The sequence below is a fragment of the Heloderma suspectum genome, chromosome 2 (assembly GCF_057233095.1).
Source record: "Heloderma suspectum isolate Gila_16-S chromosome 2, 16-S_ref, whole genome shotgun sequence".
In the NCBI taxonomy this organism is placed as follows: domain Eukaryota; kingdom Metazoa; phylum Chordata; class Lepidosauria; order Squamata; family Helodermatidae; genus Heloderma; species Heloderma suspectum.
The window spans coordinates 70,208,780-70,233,986 of record NC_139459.1 but is presented as its reverse complement, the minus strand read 5'-3'; the positions used below and the strand labels follow the sequence as shown (position 1 = coordinate 70,233,986).

The window sequence follows — 25,207 nt, the reverse complement described above, 5'->3', positions numbered from 1 at the left end:
AGTCACATTGAACATTGAAAAGGAAAAAACAAATTATATGCCCCTCCACACAAACATGTTACTAATACTCTACTGGTTCTGAGTGGGGATAGTCTATACTTTTTGGGAGCTCCTCCTCCTGGTTGGTAAACAGGGCTTCCAGTTTGTGGAGAAGAGAAATGATGGTGATCGCTCTGAAAAACAACTGGGGGCTAGCACTCCACTCCACCATTAGTTTATCTGCTTGCTACAGCCATAAAATGGCATTCAGCAGCAGCAACTACAGCCTATGGATGTCAAAGGAGCAGTGAAGGTGCTGTAAGTAATACCCCCAAAGGGTTCCCTGGATCCTCGCCCTTTTCCCCTTTATGAATGTTACCAGCAGCAGAAGGGTTGCTCCAGCCTGCCTTTTCCCAAAGCAATCGTTTGGTCTTTCAAGCAGGTGTAAGTTCTGCAGAAAGACAAATATTTTCTAGAGGAAACATTAATCGTATGATGCTAATAATAAACCAGAAAAAGCTGGAGGGGAAATCTCACCTGCAATGTCATGGTGAAGGTACTCAGCAGCATTTACTGTTACTGGATTTTCAGCAAAGACCACAGCAGTTCTTCACACAGTGCAGAGTCAAACTACGGAATTCGCTACCACAAGGTGTAGTGATGGCCACCAATTTGGATGGCGTTAAAAGGGGGATAGACAAATTCTTGGAGGAAATTCTTGAAGGCTATCAATGGCTACTAGTCCTGATGGCTTTATGCTACCTCCAGTATCAGAGGCAGTAAGCCTGTGCACACCAGTTGCTGGGGAACGTGGGCAGGAGGGAGCAGCACTCATCCTGCTTGTGGGTTTCCTGTGCACAGCTGGTTGGCCACTGTGTGAACAGAATGCTGGACTGTATGGATCCCTGGGGAAAATAAAATTTGAACTTAATGTAAATTTCCATTATCAGGACTTCTGGGGTGATGCAGTCTTCCCATATTTAAAAAGAAGAAAAAATATGAGAGAACAATCAGAGGTGGAAGCATGACTCAGTAGCCTCTGGTTTGTTGTTTTTGGGTGTCTGAATTATCAACATCCAACACTGATGTTCTGAATCCAGTGGGATCTCCTGATGTTTCTTTTTCTTCAATGTGTGCCAATAGGTGCACTTTCTGAATGCTTTTTCTCGTGTGTGTGTGTGTGTGTGTGTGTGTGCGCGCGCGCGTGTGCACACGTGTATTAGAGCTAAGGATCTTTCTATCTCCAGTCTTGGTCTGGGAGCTGAGGGGAAGCCCTAAATGCTTGTCATTCATACTATACATTCTTGCTGTGGGTTGTGGCAAACATGAATGCCACATGTAAGTGCAGAGCCACGCTTATTTTGGCAATGGGAAGGTTAATACAATTTCTTGCAGTCTTCTCAATTTTCCTTGCTTCTCAATGTAGCATTGCATAGATACTATTGGAGAGAAGGCTGGCAAGTAAGGAGGAAAGAGAGAAGACATGTTGAATATATCAGTGCTGTGTTCTCCCAGACTGGCCATGCAGAACCCCCTTCGTTCTCTTCCCCCTCCATTTCAGAGAAGAATGTCTGAATAAAGTTAATTATGCATTTGAGTATGGTCAGAAGGGCTTTTCTTTCTCACCTGAGCAACTGCAACCATGTACCTGTACATCTGGATCAGGGGAACTTGCTTCCAAAACTGGGAATGGGACTTCCATGATTAATTGCCTCTCTCATTTTAGAAAATAAATAATGAAGTGCAACTGTTATATTAAATTAGTTTGGGAGGGTTGTTTGCGTGTATATGTGTCTCTGTGTTCCGGTAGGATAAAAAATTGGGATATACCACTTAATTAATAAATTTTGTGTAGTACTTGGAACTGCTGATAGATCAGGTTAATTGATCAGGTTAATGACAGTCAGGGTTGTAAAAGAACTGTTTCCTGGTAGTCATTCATTATCAGACACCAGGATTTCTCAGCTTCCATCGGGAGAACAATTGCATTGTGTTATGCTTGAATCTAGAGCTATAAAGCAGGATAATGAAAATGTTGCAAAATATATGAAATTTTCCAATCCTTGGTGCAGCTGTGGTGGTCGCTCTGCCTGCTGTGCTGCATAGCGCACTGGCCATTTGTTGGCGAGTTCATATTTCACATGGCAGGGAATTGGGAAGACTAAGCAGACAGGATAAGAGTTTTATTTGCAGTAGCCTATGTATCCCTAGACTCTGATTTGACATTAAACATCTGCTTCTTGATCTGTTTCAAGGCCACTTCCCTTCCGCCGACAAAGGTGGTGACTTTAGGCAAGCTGTGCTTTCCCTGGCAGGGGGAAATTTGCCTGAAGTCTTGATCTAGTCAGAATCAAAGCTCCCTGCTTCCAAAATCCTTTTTCAATTATTTTCAAGACTGATGGATGACAAATCTTTCAATACAGTAAATGTAGTCAGTGAAGAAAGTAACTATTTTGTTTCATCTGTTGTCAAAACTTTTGCAAAGAATGTGCATGGCTGTTGGAGAGCCTATGACTGTAGTATTTACAAATACTCATAGTCATTGACTTCAAAATATTTCAGTAGTTGGCCTGATACCAGTTCTAGTATCATTCGGCCTGCCACATCACAAATTGAAATATAAAATAAGTATATGTATTTGTTTTCAATTGCTTATTTCCAGTTTGTTAATTTTATAAGTGTAATCTTCTATTCAAATCTTAGTCAACACACATATTCAAAAGTGAAAAATACCAACGTCTGAGGTAATCCAATTAGCATTTTTTATGTATGCTTCATGGGAGCCTAATTGCAGATTTCGCTTGTACTGTACAAAATGCATTTTAAGCATCTAATATGGATTTCTCTGAAGGAGTGTCATCTTGTTTTATTTTGACATACACAAATTAAATCCTTGTTTCCTGACTTCCAGCAATGTAGCTATTCTTGACCTTTTATTAATGTGGGTGGTATGTTATCACCCACATGATTTACTGGTGTTGGTACAAAGTCTGTATCACATATGGATATTTCTTTTCTTTAGAGAATCTTTCCACTAGCTTAAAAAAAGTAATTGAATATTTGCATATCTCCAAGGAGCTATGTGGGTTAAACTCCATATTTGTCTTCTGCTGTTCTTAGGCCACTTTGCTTTAAGAGTAAGAGCTATTGCTTTTATGAAGTCCCTTTTTCTATAAAGTCAAAACCTCACAGCGGTGCACAGAAAGCTAGTGGTATAAAGGAGCTAAGTAGAGTCTTTAATAGAGAAAGCTAGGTTGTAAGTGTTTTTGTTCCTACAGAGAAGATAGATTTGGCTCCATCTGTTCCATATTCATAACAAAAGAGCTCACTTACAGGGCTGACTTCCCCCTAGTAGCATAGTAATAATCTTTTCTTCTTTTTAAAAAAACCTTCAGAATGAAAGGATATGGTCACTTCAGCTGTACAGAAAGAAGTGAGCACTTCAGACCTGCTATTTTCCTGCAACTCAGTTTTAGGACAAACATTTTCCTGACACATTTAAAATAAAATCCCTTGTATTCCCCCAGTACCAACTGATCTGCAGAATTGCTCACCTTTCTTACTGCTCAAACAAAAAAGAAGCACATCTGAAGGAAAGGAAAAGACCCCGTTCTCATGTAACAAGAAGCCACCCTGGGTGAATTTCCCAGTGGGGTTTCTTGTTGTGGCAGTGGTCACCATTTTGAATATTTGGGGCGCAGCGAGGGCATGCCATAGCTTCTCATTACATGTGAACCCAGTGAGGGTGGGTTGTTGCGGTGGTTGACAAGCCACCTGTCATCCTAAAACAGCCCATGGGTTCTGGGTGGTTTGTCAACCACCCCAACAACCCACCCTCGCTGGGTTCACACATAAGGAGGAGTGGCGGTGGCGGCGGGGGGGCTTTGATTGCCAACCTGGCACCCATGGGAACTGTTAACACCATGGCTAATAAACCATGGTGGGCTGCGGTGATCATGCAAACCAGGTCAAAATGAGTGTGGGGGAGTACTGTGCATATATGTGTGCAAGCCATTCCATGCTGATGCCATAACATTAAAAAAAGACAATATAAACTTCTTAAAAGAAAGCTTTAAAAAATCAAAATGGAAAATTGAACTGGAATCTGGGATTCATTGAATACATGTAAGAATATCCCTGCTAATCTTCAGCCCACTCTGAAGCCATCTGTGACATACACCTCTTGTTGAGTACTCAGAGAAATAGTTTTATTGGTCTATAAAATGATATGGGGTTACAGTGAATATCTTTTTAAATGAGGAATTTCTAATAATGGTACACACATGAAAATATTATTTTTCACTTTATTGAATAAGAAAAAAGTAATCATCTTTTCAATGTGTTATTCCTGAATATTAAGTTTAAATTAAATGTGACAATTTTTTTCTTTTCTTACACGTACATAAGATGAAGCACAGAAATAAAAACTCCAGATGTGCTCAGGGGCAGAGCACATGCTTTGCATGTAGCAGGTCACAGGTTCAGTCCCCAACATCTCCAGGTAGGGCTGGAAAAATTCCTACCTGAAACCCTGGAGAGCCACTGCTAGTCAGTGTCGACAATACTGGGCTAGATGGACCAATGGTTTGACTCAGTATATGACTGAGTTTCTAACTCCCATAAGCCCTTGCCAGCATGGCCAGTGATCAGAAATGGTGGGAGTGGAAGTCCAAAACTTCTGGAGGTTTACCTTTTGCCCACCACCTGCTATATTTGAAGCCGTCCTTTATTTTGAAAGGGTGTCCAGTCCAAGTCTGCTTTAAAGATAAAGAACCATAAGAAGGAAGAGCAAGAGCCTTAAAGTTGCCCATCGATAGTTAGTATCTGGACCACAGACTGAGCAGGTGTACAGGTCACCAACTATGGTGAGATGTACTGCATATTACTTATTTCTAAATTTGCATCTGTACATACAAATTAGTATGTGCAATTTTTTTACAGATCAATGTCCTCTTTTTTGGTGATGCGTTTCCTCATTTTTGGTGATGCGTAAGTGGCTGACCTATGGCAACAGTAGATGAGGGCTTTTGGCTTCATGTCCTTCTTCTGGGCTTTCCAAAGGTATATAGTTTTCCACTGTAGAAAAAGGATGGTGGACTAGAAGGACTCTTGCTCTGATCCAGCGGAGCTGCTCTTACATTCTATGGAACTGTTTTGGATGCAACACTGTTTAACGAAATCATAATTATCTGAAGTCAGAAGTGAACAGTGAAGCAACCAGCTTTGCAATCCCAAGCAGCCTGTGAAGCTCTAGAAGGATCTCTCTAAGCTGGGTGAACGAGGAACAAAATGCAAATGAAACTGCACTGGAAGTGGAAAGTGGGGTAAAACTAGGAAAAGAACTCGGGGTCATAGTAGTAAATGCTCTAAAAATGCACTCATTATGCTACAATAATGCAAAAGATGAATTCAGTGTGAGAAATTAGTAGGCAGTACAGTGTATGTTGCAATTCCATACAACGGAGGGACCCAACAGCACATGAGGTTGAGCACAGAAATTCCTAAGAATTTCTTTTCATTTTATTTTTAGTCTCTAGCCCTTAGGGTTTGCTTTAAAGTGTGTAGATAATACCTGCTGCAATTTCAGAAACCAGAGGAGTTCATGAATAAGTCCTAATTATCTAAAAGGCATAGGATTTGCAGGGCATGACTGTTTCCTGTGCAGACCTGGCAACTTTTGATGGAAAACCAATCACATGATCACCTGACATGTTTACTTCCTATCCTGCCATCAGCCATCATTTTATTCTTGTCCTATCACACTGTTGTTACCCTGTATATCTATTGCTTTTATCATTGCTATTGGATTGTATATAGCTGTGAAGATATGCTTAAATGATGTGTGTAATCTCAGAAAGCTTAATTTGGGCTTGGAAGGATTTTCAGTAGTCAGGGTCAGTAGCTTTCAGTAGGACCTTGCAGAAGCAACATCAATTGGGCAAGCATAAGCAAATAAGTGTAGATTTGCTAAAAGTGCTTCATTTCCATAATCTATACAAGTTCAAGTTTCAGCAGTAGAAGGTTTACTTTTGCACAGAATGTTTATTAAAATTGAAGCCCTAGAGTACACGTAGTTGTGTGTAAGGAGTGTTAACTTCTATTTATTTATTTATTTATTACATTTATATCCCACCTTTTTTCCTCTTTGAGGAACCCAAGGTGGCATACATAATCCTCCTACTCTCCATTTTAGCCTCACAACAACAATCCTGTGAGGTAGGTTGGGCTGAGAGTCTGTGACTGGCCCAAAGTCACCCAGTGAGCTTCCATGGCCAAGTGGGGACTAGAATCCAGATCTCCTGGCTTCCAGTCCAGCACTCTAGCCGCCACACCACACTGGCTCTTTGGATGTTTTTCTGGACTTCTTCATGAGGAATAGGATGGACTCTATAGTTTCATATCTCGTTTGAAACATCTGGGGCCGATGAAGATAGGATACTCAGTAGACAAATCAAGACTTTGATTTGGTATGACAGCGCATTATATTTCTTTAGGCATCATTCATAGAATCCAGACAGAAAAGGCAATCTCAATATGCTCAGTGTTATTGTTTAAGCCTTATCTGTTAATTATGTTTTCCTTTTTTTACGTAATAAAAATAATAGATCTCAGCCAACTCTTTTCCTGAACTTGCAGAGTTCCCAGGATTTATATATTTTTATATGGCCTTGGATTAATATTCCCAAGAGAGATTACTTGATTTTGTCATTTATATGTAATGATAAGATTCACTTGTAGCTAACTAAATGACAAATGTTAAATCGTTTCTTCTGACACACATTTTTGGCACATGTCAGCCGAATTTAAGCATGGGCTGTAAATCTCTACTTGAAGCTTAAGTGCTTTGCCTTGACCAACAGTGTACTTCATAATTTGTCTTTGTGTTTGATAACATTTTGCAAAGGTAAAATGTTATCAAAATTCACCATGTGGGCTAAAAGGTTTTCTAGACTGCTTACATTTTTAATCTATAAAGATAAAAATTCAGAATGGTGGTAGTGCTCCCGTCCATAATGATAAAATGATTAAGTATTAGATTAATTATTGGATAATCAAGATCAGTTGATTTATCACATATCATTAAAAATCAACAAACACCATGATAGTTTACATATAGCTTTACAGGGGCTTGTTTTTTTAATGGCAGTCACTCACAGGACTAATGTGTCCATCAGAATATGTCTTGCCTACAGGAAGTTAATTAGGATTTCCGTGGATTTTTTCAGATTCAGTTAGAGAACATTAATTTTAAAAATGAAAACAAATTCCTTTTATTCACTTTTAAGAAATAACAGTGCTTTGCTTTGTATTATTTTTAATATAGTTTGGAAACGCAAGGAGATTTTGCTTCTGGAACATTACAAGTTACACTGCCTTGATATGTCCCAGTAGAAGTATGAAATGTAAAGCTCTAGTGTATATGTTCCTGGACTGGAACTTAGTTCCTGTGGTGGCTGAAAAGTATGAGTTCCTCCCCTCCACAACACAGATGCTATCAATGTACTGGACAGGACCTGTTGCACTGCTCCACCATTTGGAGGAGTTGTACAAGCTTGAGCAAGAATAATTTATTGTCCTGTAAGACATATCCATTCTATTTTTTTAAATTATTATTATTATTAATTACATTTTCTTATACCACCCTATAGCTGAGGCTCTCTGGGTGGTTTACAAATATTAAAAACATTAAAAATACAATATGCAAAATTTAAAAACATAAAAAGATACATCAGACAATATACACAGAGAGAACATGTACATATCTAAAAAGTTTGAACAATCAGCCAAACCATAAAACGAATCCAGGGTCAATTAAAAACTCATTCCATGGTGCCAGATGCCTGGGTTTTGTGTTGCATATTTGCAAGGAATGACCAGTTCCAACTCTTGCAGCAGCTACACTAAATTAAAGCACAGGTGGGAAGAAAGTAGGTTGGGATCTACTGCTTTCAAACTCCCAATTGTTTAACAACAGCAACAACTAAAAAGCCTCTCCCTTCTTCAACTGGGCTGCTGAAATTAAGAAGCCTGGGGGCAGGGGGTTGGTGGCTATGTGTCCTATTTTACAGTGGACAGTCCTCTATTTGAAGGGCTGTTAGAGAACAGTCCTCTTTTCAAAGGCATCCTCTGTTTGAAGGGATGTTCAGGCAGAGTATTTTAAAGGTAAAGTACCCTAAGAAGGGAAAGCAGGGACCTTGATGTTGCTCAAGAACATTTAGCACCTGGACAGCAGACTGAGCAGGCACACAGATCCACACTATGGGGAGATGTACTGAATTTCTGTTTAAAATACAGACGCCTCGGCTTTCCTTTTTTGTGGCAGTTAGGAAGTGGAGGATCAAGGCTTAGTACAATCATCACAGTCGAAAAGAAAAGAAACAATTATTGATGCCCTGAAGAAGTTCAAAAAGGTTTAAAAAAAAAAACCAGTAAGAAGAAACATCTCAGGTTGATCTTTCTTGAACCAGTCTGGAACATATTTAGTCGGAGTGTGGACCTCATTGTCTGTAGAATGACTCCTAAGGACATTTTGGCTTAAGGTGAAACTCAGCACCACACACAATAGGATTCTTTGCATTTTCTTTTTATCTTGTCCTGAAGTTTAAAAGCCATCCGGCTTCATTGCATCAACTGGCCTATAATCGAACGTTTTCTGTATTATATCTTTCTCTAAAGCAGATAATGGACTGAGAGAAATATAGGACTAGACTGTACTAAATCTTCTGATGGAGAAAAATATTGGAAAGCTGGTATAATTAGAATAGCATAACCATAAATAGTTTGAAAGTTGTTCAATTAGATTTGATATGAAAACTAGTTTTATTCTACACAGTTTTCAACCAGACGTGTACCTTACAGTAGATCAGAAACTTTGAGATACTGGGATGGGTTAGTAAGAAACAATTTGGAAAGGTAACCGTTGACTTTGTTAACATATTAATTCAAAACTTTGGTTGCAGATCTCAGGTGTTTGTTTTCTGTTGAGATATGTTTGGGCTTCACTCACTAAGTGATTCATGGACTTGTCAAAATTATTAGAGTACGTTCACATGATCTAAAAGCTGATTTTCAAAAATATATGTATTCCAAGATGAAAGTGGGGCATGTGTACAATACTCCCTTAAAACAGGGATCTAAAATATTTAAAATACATTCACCTCACCTATAGAGTTACAATTTGGAACTCACCTAACCCAGGATGTTAAGATTACTAGAAAATTCTAAGAATGGGGCATTTGTACATCTTTTATCAGAATAGAGGCTGTGATGTGTAACAGTTAGAACAGAGCATACCTAGCTAGAAACCTGAAGTTTCATACATAACTGTTGCCAGAGAGTATTATTCCACCACCATTTTGTGTATCCTCTCACAAGAACCTTGGCTCAAAAGACACATTTGATCTGGGTCGATGACCTAGTAAAGAATATAGGAAACTAGGACAAAGTGCTCTCGAACGTTTCCCACCAAAACCCACAATTGCAATGGACAAGGGAGTGTATTCCTCTGGCGAGGGGCCTCCTGAAATTGTTAATGCTCAATCTTCTCAGTCCTAATCTAATCAAAGCAGCACTGTTCACCTACTGATTAGATATGGAGAGCCCTGAGATTTCAAGTGTCCTTTATAAGTACATTAAACTTCCCTAAAGCCTGTACCTCTGTCATTAAGCAGGACAAGACAATAGTCTTCATTTGTGTGGCTTGAAATTGCTATTCCAGGACCACCATATACTTTTATGAGTCTTTGTAATCAAGACTATAATTAATCTTAGAATCCCTGAGTTCAGTGAGTCTCCCCTGAGTTCTCCACAGTCCCCCTTTACAGAGTTCCCCCTGTGCATCCTTCGTGAGTTTGCCAACAGACACTCTTGACTGAATTCATACATCACGACAAGGCACTGTGGGTTAATTAACCCCTGGGGATAGTGCAGTGCATACTGGCTGCCGCTTTGAATATGCGAGCCCCAGCCAGCAGCTAAATTCTCCCCTTCTGTTTCTATTCTGTAACGGTTATTTCCTGAATATGGAGAAATAGTCTGCGGATGTGTTTAGAGAAACATGTCCAGAGCAAGCATGTTAACAACACACAGCCCCATATACCTTAGTACTAAGTAGATATTAATTCCCTATAGACTGGGCACACATTAGGGAAGGAGCAGAATCATGCCCACAGGCCCTGCTCCCCTCATTTGCATTCGGCATGACCTTTGCACAGAACCTCCATGCAATCAGGGGCTCTGTCACACATGGAATGTTGAGCTGTGGGAGATCCATTACTCCTCGGGGCACTTAAATCAGCTTGGGACAGCGGGGAAGGGGGCAATTTCTGACAGCACCCAAGCATACATATCTATTCTTACAGAATGCAGGCTCCTTCTCATTTCACATTTGAATGACCCTAGTGATAATAACTTTGTGAGACTACAAGAAATAGAAACTACCTGCAGCTCCTTTGTATTTGACAGCTGACATATAAAAAATATCCTATTGTCTGGCACTTGTGGTAGCATTCCCTGTAAAAGTCGTTGGATGCAGTCTGATCAGCTATCCATGTGCATGTGTTTGGCTCAAGTTCTCCCCTTCCTTTTTTTAACTTACAAGACAGATGTTCTGACAGTGGTTTTTAGTTTCTTTCAGCTGTTGTTAGAGCTGCACCTTCTGCAGCTGGCATCCTCCTGTCTCTTTCCTCAAGACATCAAAATCCTTCGCTTTGTCGGTAGCTTGACCCTGTTGATGATTAAATGTAGAGATACAGCAGACTAGGTGAGATCAAATGTTGCTAGCAAGTTGAGTCACCTCCTACGGCTATGTAGCAAAGCAATTTACTCAGAATGCATGCTTGATAAACCAAGTACCAAGAATGAGCAAGTAATGAATGTACTGGAGTAGTCTCCATGAGCAATCAGATTTAGACACAACTTGACATTTAATTCTTGTGTTGAAAACAGAGTCAGTGTAGAGACACAAATATCTTTTTTAACTGCACAGATTTCTGAAGGATTCCTTTTGCGTCAAATACCTAGTCTGGTTTCATTCATTCATATATACTGTGTGTGTGTGTTTGTGTGTGTGTGTGTGTATGATTTACTATCAGTAAATAGTTTAAAGAACTTTCATCAATAAGTGTAATTCTTTTTTCAGCATATCATACACATGCATACTTTTTTGTTGGCTCATTAAATTCCAGCAGACTTTTTCAATAGTGTTTATGTAAATGTGAAACTTTTTTCAGTTTGCATTGTGAGAAGAATATTAATGCTTAATACTGCATTTACCTGGCTAATCTATATACATTTGTGTTGTACTGTAAATCACACTAAACCCTACAGGGGAAAGGCTCAGCTCTGCTAACAACTAATAGGCTATCTTTTCTTTTGACTCCTGCAAATTGAGAAATATTGCCTGTGGCAAACATAATAGGAAACTGCATTTTTAATGCTCCCACACAAACTCGTTTCTTTATAAAGGAGGAAGCAGATGGCTGTTTTTAAAAATGAAACTTCCCAAATCTCTGGGGCTGACAAGGGTATTGGAAATTTTGGTGCTTCTGGCTAACAGAATTAAGATTTGAGGGTTTTATAAGGTTATGTGGATCTTGGATTTGTCTAATGAAAATAGTATTGTACTTGAAATGGCTAAAGGCAAATCATTGCTATAAATACTTTTTCACAAACCTTAAAGACCTTGTTCTTATAACTTTCTTTGGCAGAAAGACTGCCTAAACGTCACTTTCAGATTTGCCTTACTTATTATGGGGCTTGTTCAGCTCCTTCATTCTTTTGTGCTTTAACGTTGCAAATCTTGCAGACTGGAATTGCTTGACTGCATTTTGTGACTTCTGGATATCTATTCCAGTTTTGTAGACAGCTAATTTTTTAGAATGACAAGAGAGAGAGATTGGTTCAAATTTCACTCTCCCAGCAAGGAATGACGTTCTAATGGAGCTAATATTTTTGCTTAGTTATTTTAAGATGAAGCAGGTGCGTCTAGGTCAGAACCACCATTTAGCACATTGGGTTTACATCGGGCCTTCTGACACCATACAAGACAGGGAGAAGGGAATCTTAAGACAAACTCTTCAGTGGTGCAAATGGTCTTCCGCAGATATACAAAGGAAAGGCAAAAGCAACATTCAGTTAGGAAAGAGAAATATGCAATATTGATTACACACGTAGTCAGAACAAATCTGCTTGTCTCCACCTATGCTACAGAGAGAGTAAATTATTATTATTTTTCTTCAAAAAACATTTTAAGTAGACTAACAGTAGGACCAGGATATACACAGAGTGTTGCTCACAGTATCTTTCTAGCAAGTTATTTTGGGATGAGGGAACCTTATAGTAATAGGAGATGTACTATGGTTTTTAAGAACAGATGCTTGTGCTGATTGTTTTCAAAGCAAATGCAAGATAAATGGCTATGGGATACAAAACATACGTCATCCCAGCACCTAAATGGCTACAGCTTGCTTTGCATTTTCAGAGAGATGTGGATATTAATTATATATATTACAAACCTTGATTATCTTGAGGTACAGCCAAGGAGACCATTTTGGAGGTAGGTCAAAGTAGCCTGTGAAATATCCTAGGCTTATAAAAATTGGGGAGATATTTCCCCAAAGTATCTCTTTGCAAGTGCATAATTTAGTGACAATACAGCAGTGTCACCATACAGTGGCAAGAAAAAGTTTGTGAACCACTTAGGATTGTCATATATTTCCAGCCTAAAATGTTATTTAGACCTTAATGTAACCCCATAATCCTAGATAAAGAACAATAGACAACCTGATTAAACAAATGACACACAAACATTATGCTTTTCAACATTTATCCACAACTGATTCAAGATTCAGTATCCATATGTGAAAAAGTATGTGAACCTTTAGATTCAGTACTTGGTGGCACCCCCTTGAGCAGCAATGATTTCAAGTAAGTGTTTCCTATAATTGTTGTTCAGCCTCTCACATTGGTTTTGAGGAATTTTGGTCCATTCCTCCTTACAGGACTGCTTCAACACAGTGACATTTGAGGGCTTTCTTTCATGAACAGCTTCCTTCAGGTCCTGGCACAACATTTCAATGGGGTTTAGGTCCAGACTTTGACTAAGCCATTCTAAAACACAGAATTTCTTCTTTCACAGCCATTCTTTTGTAGACCTGCTTATATGTTTAGGATCATTGTCTTGTTGCATGACCCACTTTTGGTTCAGCTTCAGCTCACATACAGATATTCTCCTATAGAGTCTTCTGATACACTCCAGAATTCATAGTTGTGTCAATGATGGTAAGCTATCCAGGTCTTGAGGCAGCAAAGCAGGCCCATACTATCACATTCCCACAACCATGCTTAACATTTGGGATGAGGTTCTTCTGTTCGAACTCAGTGTTGTGGTTGTTTTTGCCAAACATAACGTTTCTCATTGAGGCTAGAAAGTTCTATTTTTGACTCGTCTTTCTAGAGAACATTGTTCCAGAAGTCTTGGGGTTCATCTATGAGATCTTTAGCAAACTTCAGATGGGTAGCAGTGTTCTTTTTAGAGAGCAGTGGTTTCCTCCCGGCTATCCTCCCATGAACACCATTCCTGTTCAGGCTTTTTCTGATCGTTGAGTCATGAACATTGGCCAAGGCAAGAGTGGCCTGCAGATCCTTGGATGTTATTCTGGGGTTCTTTTTTACTTCCTAGATGATGCGGTGGTTTGTTCTTGGAGAGATTTTGGTAGGACGGCCACTCCTGGGCAGTGTGACGGTGGTCTTGAACCTTTTCCATTTGTAGACTATCTGTCTGACAGTGGATTGGTCCAAATCCTTAGAAATTGTTTTGTAACCCTTTCTAGACTGATGAGTAGCAATAACTGCTTTTCTGAGGTCCTCAGAGAGGTCTTTTGATTGTAGCATGACATGTTTCCACACACACAGAGTTTCTGATGCTTTAATAGGGTGAGATCCCCTGAAGATCTACCTAATTACTTAAACACCTGATTCTAATTATTCCCTTTAATTAAGCTGATGCAACCAGGGGTTCACTTACTTTTGCACATACCCTGACTCTTAAGTACCCATTGTTTGCCTAATGTATACATTGTTTTATTTCACAAGACACAAAATTGGTTAATATAAACCCTATTGGATATTTAGAAAAAGACTGGTTTTGATTCGCAAAGGCTATCATAGTACAACTATGGATTTCCATAATTATCATTAGGGTTCACAAACTTTTTCTCACCACTGTAGGTTATATATTTTAAAATATTATTAAGTGCCTTTGTTCTTGGAATCCATTGGCTGTAGTAGTTGAGGTAGGATTTGCTGAACACCTATAGATACTCTTTTAGCTGGGAGGGAACAGGTAGCCTACCGCCCACTCTTTCTCAGCCTTATTTAAGCCCTTGCAGTTGGTTTGAGGGTCTTCTAGGGTGCAAGTGGATGAAAATGAAATGCAAATGTGGGGACATGGTTTAAAAACAGAAAGTCTGTTCGATTTTCAACTCTACATTTAGTCTTACCAAGTTTTCAAGTGGAGACTTTTGAAATGTACAGTGATGGGGTGGGGGGGTGAAGTAGAGGGATGAAGGAGATTCCCTATCCATCCTTTGATCTCTGCTTCCAATTTCCCCATCATGAACTCTGTTGCAAATCGTTGGAGTTTATATATGCTCCTGTGGCCCACCTGTGGCTCTGTTCTGCACAAGAATATGGTGCAGTGTAAACCAGAAGACAACATACATAAATTCAATTTTAGATTTTTTACACTTTCAACATTTTGAGAATTTGAGTGAAACCCTTTTTCATCATGAGAAATAATTGAAACCTGAATGGTTTGAAAATGATTTTCTCAGTAGTGCCTAAAATGGCATGTAGAGATTCTTGGCATTTTGTACACATGTTAGGTAAACAGAGTTAGATTCCATCTTTCAGTCAAAAGAAAGTTTAAGTAGTTACTAGGTTAGAGTTATCTATTATATCAGCTCACATTTTCTGTTCAAGTCATGAGATGTGCCTTGAATTCACTAATCAAAATGACTCATAAAAGAAATTAGTGATGAACTCTTACTAAAGATAGAAATTAGTTAATTTATAAAGATACACATTTTTGTTATGGAAGTTTGGAATCAACCTGCATTTTGGAATCTAGATTAGTAATACCTAATAGTGTTTTACTCTTGTGGTTTATTTAATGCATTTGAGGTATAGTTATCATAGCTTTGTTTCAAAGTCAAAGAAGCTAAAAAGCAACAAAGAAAAACTGAGGGAAATTACCCTGCTTGAGTATAGATGTCCCTAATTTCTAAATGGTGTGGGTATGTGTGAATGTCAATCTTATTCTTGCTATCTGGCACCACCAAGATTGTAAGAGGTGTGCATTTACTCTTGGGAACAATTACCTATCATTGTAGATTGGGAAAAGAGCTCCAAAACAACTCTCTTACCTGTCAGCACTGTGTGAATTAATGCAAAACTGATTTCATTAATATGGCTTGGGCATGAAAGATTAAAACTGCCCCGTGGTATGCAGGGGTAAAACTACCCTATAAGCATTATTCAGGCAGCAGTTTATGCATATGCCACCTTTCGTTGTGGTAAAAGTGATTATAATAAGAAAGGCAGCCGATGGAAAAGATGGCCTTTGTGTTTATCAGAGGGGAAAATACACCAGGTAGTATATAGAGCAGCAAAGCACATGCTGTCTTTATTTTGCAAAAGCAAAGAATAGCTTCCAAGTATGAATGTAAAAACTGACATCCTGCCTTTGAATATGCTGTACACTCCTCTCTGTGTCATTTGTAAAATCAATTAAAAGACTGGATGGAACAGGAAATAATCAAATGCACATTTTTGCTTAGGCTAACAAGGGAAGCAATTTACTTGTGTAGCCATGTCCATGTTGTTTGGTAGGGAATACAGTATTCCTATTTTGTTAAGCAGCCTGAGTAGCATTTGTACATTCATCAGGGGCTAAAGGAAGGACCCAGTTTCCTGGATGCCCCTACTGAGTGCAGTATTCTGCCCTGTAACACAGCAGTTACTGCAAATGTCAGTAGAAAAGCCCCCCTCCCAGCTTTGATTTAGTGAAAGTCTATAGCCAAGCCAGCTGTTAGCACTTCTTAACTGCTTGTCAGTGAGTATGAGCCAAAGCAAGGAAGCATCGTTGCTGTGCGGTTTTGTTTCTGATTCAAAGAGGCATACACTTTTAACATGTGCTGACGTATTCTGCTCGAACCCCCCCCCCCGACCCCTTTCTAGGTTTCCTTCACTCTGTCCTTAAACCTGTCAATCATTTTCAGCAAATATGCATTGGGTACAATGAATCAAGGTTTGAAGGAGTTGGTTCATTATTCTTTGTTAGTCTATATCTACATCATATCAATAATGCAGGCACAATAAGCCTGTGCCCGTATGTAATCAGTGACGTGAAGGTGCAGCAGCAAATAGAATAACAGTGTAGTTAATAAAGAAAGTGAAACAGACAGCATGCATGAACAGCCAAGTGCACTATACACCTCGTTGTAAACAAAATCATCAAAGGTAGCAGTTTTAGGGCATGGAAGGAAGCACTTGGAATAAGCTAAAATGTAGCTCTATTACAAGAACCCTTGTTTTATAAAGCAGCGTGTCTTTTTTTAAGCAAGTCTTTCCCTAAGTCCCTGTAAGCCCCTCTTACCTTGAAGCTAAATGCTGTGGGTTATTGGCTGGCTGTGTACACAAACGACTAACCTCTTTTTGTCATCAAACTCCAGTTCAAGTCTGCCACAAACATCATCCTCACAGCTTCTTACTAATCCTGTTTCTCAATGGCATTTTTAAGCCTATGTCTTGAGGGTACTGTCTGCCCAACCCTTTCCAAGCCAACTAGCTAACGTAGGCCATTTGGCTACTTTGTGACATCCACTACCACCAACTTTCTTCTCTGCTCACCTAGGCATTTCCCCGTACCTTTACTGCTTTTCTTTACAGCGCTATGTCATCAACAGCAGCATATATTATATGAGATCATCAATGTTATACTGTCTGCCTCCAATGTTATGCTCCCAAACTTTTATAGAAAGCCTGACATCTGAACGTGCCATAAACCATCCTTCTATTTTCCTATGATGCACACTAGAGCATACCGTGCAGTGATACAATACATATAATTCTTGGCAGTTTGTGATAAGCAGATTCATCAATTAAACAGGTTGGGAAAGGCTGCACTAATTAATTTTAGCATCCCAAAGAACTGTGCATGATAAGCTGACAATCACTCATTCATTTCAACACAGATCAACTTTCTTCCACTAAGATTGTTGGGCTCCTTCAGTCTCGCTGTCGCTACTTATTAGTTCCATTTCACACTGAGACATACATGTATTTCAATGACATATATGTATTCTCTCACATACTTGCTACGGATAATCACTGAACAACACTAATTACAACTTTGAAGCTGCCAAGCTAGCCTAATATTGTATTTGCAGTTGGCATCCATTCATAGTGACTAATGAACTTATGAAATGGAAAATTGTTCGTGGAAAAATAAAGCACTGGAAAATGTCCTGCCCCACGTTCAAAGGGTTTACCAACCTCCATAGCAGATGCCCCCTGAACATCTGCTGTGGAGGGTTGGTAAACCTTTTGAACAAAGTGGGCGGTGGCATGAGGGGCTGCAGGAGGAAGAGGAGATTGCAGAAATCACCCCCTCCTTCTTTTAGTGGGAACGGCTACTGCATTGCAGTCCCATCTGTAAACAGGAGGAGCTGATCCAACACTGTATCAGTACTTCTGGAAAAGTATTTGTTCTTCAAACAAATATTTGTACAATGAGAAGAAATTAAGACATCAGTCAAGCTGGAGTAGCAACAGAAACGTTTTAGCCCCATCAGATTTTTTATGACATGATCACTTTTGAGTAATTATCAAAAGAACATGTTAGCATGTGGAAATGTTGGGTACAATTTCCTGTACCCATCTTACGATATGAAAAATAGCCATGTGAATTGAACCATTGGCTTCTACCATGACTTCTGCTCTTAGAGCTGTTTTAGGCATTCACAAAAACACAGAATAAGATACTTACAGAACTGTTCCTCCTCAAAAAAATTTTTGGAGGAACAAAGCAAGTATGTTTTGTTGAATGCTTGTGTATTTCACAATATCTCTGCACATGAAAAGCCAGAGAGAAAGCTATCTTAGAATCTTTGTACTTTGCTAGCGTTCCATGCTAGCTTTCCAGGTGCGAGGATTTTGTAACTGGGAGGAAGCATTCAACATTTGATTCAGCTTACCTACAATCAGAGATGTTACGGTCCTTGTATCCTTTTTCAAAATGTTTGACTCAGTTCTAGGGAATTGAACAATGTGATTATGCACAGGCACATGCTCAGGCTGAGTATGACCTATGTCTGGTTGGCTTAAAAGTATGTTTTTTCCAGCCTGTTCCATTACCATAACTATAAGCTCAGGGCCAAACTAGAAAACATGTTTAATGTGTCTAGTTTTTGTTATTTAAATAGCAACTGGTGGGGCGGTGGGATTGGGATCAGAACTATACCTTGTAGGTAGGGCTTTGTAAAAATCCTTTTTCCCCATGTCAAAGTCCTAATGAAAATCACCTCACCCCTTAATCTGCTACTAGCCTCAGCAGGGAAGCTTCTATTGGGACCCCCATATTTGTGTGTGTGTGTGTGGGGGGGGTGCCAGTGGCCACTAACAAATATCAGTTAACAAAATCAGACACTTTAAATGTATGCACAGATTTAATGTATCTTCAAGTTGACTTTGAAGTCTTTTGTTATGTTTTCTGATTTACCAAGTTTGATAGATTATAATCTTAGATTATAAATGGAAAAGAGAGCAGCATTGCCCTTCAGCATGTATATGGAGCTTATGAGTCAGAGTCACATAACCTAGCATTTGCATGGTTGTAGATTTAAATTTTGCTGAAAAGAAGCCTCTATATGTGTCCATTCACTACCATGTGGGAACTGTAGTCTTTGCTAGGCCAGCATCCCACAGGACCCCCTTTCTTAATGTTACTTGTGGTGTGAAATAGCTTGCCACATGGAACAACCCTCACACCCACAGTTGTGGAACTTGCTCTATGTGTGCACTGCAGGGCAGCTTGGTTATATAAATTGGTTCCTGAAGCAAGATCAACAGCTCAGCTTTGTTCTGAGGGCCAGCATCTATTTGCTATAGAATAGACTCTATTTTTAGTTTATGAAGAGGGTTATTTGGGTTAAGGGATAGAGTTTGGCGGGTTGGTTCTGTGGCCTCTCCCATTGACTTATCGTGCACTGTTGTTGCACCGCTGTTTCCTTACTTTTGGAAGAAGAGCAATGGGGTGGTCTTGAAAGTTTACTTTCTGTTCAGAATGTCCCTGATAATTTCCTTTCTTCTTTTTTTTACATGCCATGCATGTGTTATCTTGGGAAAAGAAGAATGTAGAATATAATGCCTTTAGGACAAAGACTAACTATGTTTTCCCTTCCTCCCCCTCTCATCAACAGCATCTGCAATCCCTGATAATGGGAGGAGGTCCTGTCTAAAGCTGAAAGTCTTTGTACGGCCTGCAAGTAAGTTCTTTAGATCTTGCTTTAGAGGGTGGCTTTATAGCGCATGCTTTGTTTGGTCTGTTAAACAGCAGTAAAAACTTCTTTTTACTCTTAAATCCTGTGTGGTATCTGTTCTATATAGCGGCATTTTTTGTTTTCACCATATCTTTTTATCATTTTTCACAAAGCTTTTTTCTTATTTGTTTTAAGTACATAGCAGTTGCTAACTTGTTGTTTCTTAAACTGTTGTACAAAACGACAATGATTGTGGCATCTGGAAGTGTGCCACAGCAAAGATATAAATACATACATATAATAGAAATAGAAATCAGATAGAACAACAACAAAAAAGGGAAATGGGGAATTTAAGGGTGTCTCACTAACATATTTGGCTGTTATCTCTATTTTTGTTATAGACAACTGTATGAAAACTATAGGTGTTCATGATCGTGTTTTCGATGTTAACGACAAAGTAGAAAATTCATTAGAACCAGCAGGTTAGTATGCTTAGAGAATCTCTTTTAACAAATGCCTCTATCCTTCTGGTGCTTTGCTTCTCTTCTCCTCTTTCTCTCTGCATGGTTTGCATGGTAAAATGACTCTGCTTTTACTCATTTCTCGCAGTGCTAATATTGCTTATGGTATATCTCATTTGCTAGTGCTAGTATTCTCTTGTAATGGATGGGAGGCAAACTATGCTTTTTCCATGACAACTTATTTACTCAAACATGGCATCCCAAATTTTAAAATTTAGTAATTATTCCGTCCCCATTCCCACCCCATTTTTATAGTAAGTTGCCGCACCACAGTATCCATTCAGGAGGTAAATGCTTAAAAGAAAATGTGTATGTGTATAAATACTTTAAATATTGTTCATTTATGTGTTTCCTGTGAGCACTTAAAAGCATTTAAAGAAGCAGTTGTCCTCTCCATAATACACAACTGATAAGACAGTGATTGGGTTCACACAACATGACAACCCATGCTCAAGTATGGATTGAGTGTGAGTTGTTGTTGAACCATGGGTTGTTGTGTTGTATGAACCCAGCTGCACTAACAAGCCATGGTTTGTTAATCACAACAACCTACAGTTCACAACCCAACAGCAAATCATAGGTTCTCTTTGTGGGTTGTTCGTGGTTAACAAACCATGTTTTTGTAGCGTGGCTGGATTCACACAACACAGCAACCCACGGTTCAACAACAACCCATGGGTCAATGACAACTCACAATCAATCCTCAACCCTGAGTGTGGGTTGTTGTGTTGTGTGAACCCAGCCAGTGTTTTCCTAAATAATACATTTTTCCAATTGCTGTACATAATTTTATATTATTTAACTGCCTTTGCAAAAATGTCACCTTGATCTCTGTGTTAGAGCAAATATCAAGTAAGTTCTTGTGAGTAAAATAGAAATTATTGCAGGCTTTAAAATGGGAACAGCTTGCTTCTTACCAGTTATTGTTATCTGTCCTTCTGTACTTTTAAACTAATATCACATATGAAAGCTGCCTAGAGTGTTCATGTAGATCCCTGTAATACCTAAGTGAATGTGTCTTACTAAGTATATTAATGTTCAGGCTGATCTTTTTTGGGGATAAGTAAGTATGCTTTAAAAGACTTCCTGCGGCTCAAATGCTTACATAAGTATGAATAAGATATGCACACATTTGGAAGTTTTGCTCTGCAAATTAAGGGTGCAATTCTGCCAGTTAAACACTTTTAAATGTCTCTGATTTCAGTGGGATTGAGCACATACCCAGCTGTCCCACACTGAAACCAGTAGGACTTAGATCTCCATAATTTTAGCTGGTTTGTGCTCATTAAAATATGTATGTGTATAAATGTTGAATGTGTGTATGGATTCAAATATGCACACTGCCAGCTGACTGTTTACAACATGTTTTACTAATAATTACTTGCAAATACATTTATTTTTGCAATCCCATCTGCAATAAGCTTTTTTCTTTTAGGTTATTTCAAAGGATACTTCTAACTGGTGTGAACTAGGCAATTTTCCCAGTTCCATTTTTATAGTGAAAGTACCAAGGGAATTTTAATGCTAAACTGTCTGCATAATATGTATATAGACATTGCTTCTACTTAAGCAGCTTTCGGCATTGTTCAACAAATACAGAATCTTAGGGGGAGCATACAGTGGTATTTGTTCTTTGTATCCATATTCAAGCCTGTGAGATGGAAAATAACTTCTGCTACATTTGAGTATAGTCTTGTCCTGTCACATGATTTTGTTTCAGTTTTTCCACATAATTGCTGCTTTGTATAAAAGAAGGGTTGTCTTATCCTGTGGAATTGGGAAGGTTTCTTCCTCCTATGATGGAGAATGGATGAAAGGCCAACTGTTAATATTAGCAGATTGTCTCTAAGGCCCATTGCCCTTAATTAATGTTAAGAGATAAGCAGTGTGCCATGGGATTATGCATTCCTTCCAGCCAGCCATTCCTTCTTGCATGTGAATTTCCTGCTGCATTTTTCCTGTTGGCTTTAACCACAGTTAATGCTAACCAGGATTCTATCTTAATCATGACTTGCTAAGCAGCTTCTCTGTAGTTAAAGCGGATGCTGAATTAAGCTTAATCCATAGTTAAGGAAGGAGAGGCTTTTTGCATATGGAGGGAGGAACTTGGGAACTGTTACATCTACAAATCCCAGAGCCATGAAGTTAGCTGCATAAACAGTTCTATAGTGACACCTAGTAACAGAGTGCGAGCATTACAGCAGAGCATATCAGACAACACAATATTCAGGTAATCAAACAGAGAGGCCATATTCCAAGACAGTTATGCATAACTTTATGTTCCATTGTGAACAACCATATTGATTGAGTAAACTTCACTTTAGAGTATCTGTAGCAGGATAAATCACAAACCTAAAACATTCTTCTGAAAACCTTAAACAATGAAGACCATCTCTCTCTCTCACACGCACGCACGCACGCACGCACACGGTCATTGTGTCACATTGTTGAATTATTTTTGTAGTTAAGAAGCTTTTTCTAATGTTTAACCCATATTCCAATGTCCTCCCCCCACCCCCAGTGCTTTCCTCAGAGGATATTTAAATATTGGGGAACTGCCAATATATTTGCTGAGTTCCCCATTTAATGTTCTTGTTATTTATTTATTTTTCCTCCAAGGAACCCAAAGTAGCTTACATGAGCCTCCTCCTCTTCATTTTATCCTTTAACAACCCTGTGAGGTAGGTTAGGCTGAGAGTCAGCGTCTGGCCCAAAGTCACCTAGTGAGTTTCATGTCCAAGTGGGGATGCTAGTCCCAGTCCAACATGCTAACCCAGGGGTGGGCAACATGCAGGCCGTATTTGGCCTATGTGGCCCCTGCAGCCCCCCAGTGCTGTTCCCACCACCTCCCAAAATTTTGGGGGTACCCAAAAAATATTTTTTAAAAAAATGTTTTTTCAAACAAAATCATGTCTATAGCTGCTACAGAGTCCCCAAAGGGTCAAAATTAGCATGCAAACAAATTAATTTTGATCCCTTTGGCTCTCCATAGCAGCTATGGGTGCCATTTTGTTTTTATTAAAAAAAATCCCTCCCCCAATTTTCGGCACCCATGGGGGGATGCAGCCTGCGGGGTAACAGTTGCATCCTGACCTCCCAGCGTTTCCCACCCCTGCTCTAACCACTATACAACACTAGTTATCAAACATTAACTTCTTTAGCAATTCCTTGCATGACTTTTCTAGTGTATATTTTGCCATTTTTGCACTTGTCTCCATGCAATTTGTCAACTCTCCTCTTTGCATTTTGGCACCTCTAATTGAACGTAGCACCCTCAATGTAGTCTTAACAATGCTGAGTATTATTGTTAACACAGATAACATTAGCCTTTTGTGGCACAGTATCACATGGGTATTGCAGAGTAGTAGTGGTGGTGTTTTTTACTCTTACAGCTAAAGCTTTTGCGTTAACCAGCTGTCTTCCATTTTATACCTGTGCATTTGGTTTTTGAGACTCTACTTTCTACACTTAAAAATGAGAATTCAAATGCATATTTAAAACAAAATGCCTTTATTCCTGTTTTATATGTCATTTCACACTATTATAGAAAAAGATGCCTTGGTCAGGAATTTCACAACTGTTTTCAATTTAAGAATTAGGTGGCCCTGGATATTTATTTATTTTTATTATTACATTTATATCCCGCCTTTTTCCCTCTTGCAAAGAACACAAGGTGGCTTACACAGTTCTCCTCCTCCTCTCAATTTTATCCTCACAACAACCCTGTGAGGTAGACTGAGAGTCTATGACTGGCCCAAAGTCACCCAGTGAGCTTCCATGGCCGAGTGGGGACTAGAACCCGGATCTTCCGACTCCCAGTCCAACACTCTAGCCACTACACCACACTGGCTCTCAATACATTATGAGAACTGCTGAATTGCAAAGCATTCTGATCAAGACGTTATATTAAAGACCATGGGTTGGATCCAGACTTCGTCATGCTTAGAGCAGACCCATTGAAATCTGTGGGTCTTAAATTAGTTATGTTGACAAAACCAATCCGATTCAATTTAACAGCAATTATTATCAGTAAAGCAAACTACATATATAAAAAATTAAGTTTCTATAGAGGTGTAGAGCAGCTGCAAATCCTACTATTTTCAGCTGCAGCAGTGGGAATTCTCCTTCTCTGGTTATGAAGATCCTAAACAGCTTAGGACTATGTTTTAGAGAAGAAGAGCAGAAAAACAGTGTAATGTCTAAACACAGTGTAAAGCGGCCTTTGGCCATGCTGGCTGGGAATGATGGGAGTTGCAGTTCAACACATCTGGAGGGCACCAGGTTAGGGAAGATCTGAAGTGTTACTGGAGTGGAGAAGAGTATTTGTGCAGAGAAATGTCTAAATAAAAAAAATCAGGCTGACACACAGGCATCTTCTTTGCATGGGAGGGTTGTCATGCAGTCAAAGCCTTCTTCCCAACTTTGATGATAGGTCAGCTTCAGTTCTGCACCCCATTTGCCTGTAGAGAGGTGCAGCCAACTTTGGAGTTAATGGGGAAGCCCATTTGCAGGTGAGCACGTTGCAGCATATACAGACATCTGGAGTAGAGCCAGCTTCCACCTTTGAAACTAGAGCATTTTCACAAGGTTACATGAGGAAGTATCTGATAATAATTCCCAGATTGCTAGCAGCTTTCTATTAACATATTGCTTCATTAACAGGTACAATTCTGCTGAATTTTATTGCATGATGTCTAAACCGTGTACTAATACCCTAGCTTTGTAGGGTATATGTCTGATTTGTATGCTCTCAAGTTGTCTTTTACAAAAGGATATGTGGTGGGGACAAATCAGGCAGTTGCCCATTAGTTACATTTGTTATTGATTTATTTTATAAATACTTATATTCCCCCTTTCCACTAATATAAGCCTCCAAGTCAGTTTACAAAATTTTGTTAAAAGTAGAGATGTGAAGGTCCTGAAAAAACAGAGGATTTCCCATTTTGTTTTCATGGCCTTTTTATTTTCATTTTTAAATAGAAAAATTGAACAATTTCCGATTATGAAATATGTTATTTTAGAATTATGAATACAGTCTTTAAGACAAGGTATTCATATATTGCCACCCAGCCTTTACTCCTCCAAAGTAATTTCTAAAAGCTACGTAATAGGAAGACGAGACATACAATTTCTGGAAACTTTGACACCATGGGCTTCCTTCGGAAT

The 25,207-nt window shown here is 39.1% G+C and overlaps 1 protein-coding gene across 2 annotated transcripts in view; it reads left to right on the top strand.

The window, feature by feature from the left end:
* EFNA5 (ephrin A5) overlaps positions 1-25,207 on the top strand; it is a 287,959-nt gene that overhangs the window by 247,854 nt on the left and 14,898 nt on the right. The window contains exons 3-4 of one of the 2 annotated variants that reach the window (XM_084833834.1): positions 19,461-19,526; positions 19,922-20,002. In XM_084833834.1, the coding sequence (XP_084689960.1) occupies positions 19,461-19,526; positions 19,922-20,002 (147 nt within the window). The remainder of the gene's footprint in view (positions 1-19,460; positions 19,527-19,921; positions 20,003-25,207) is intronic. The other variant, XM_084833835.1, reaches the window with a different exon arrangement.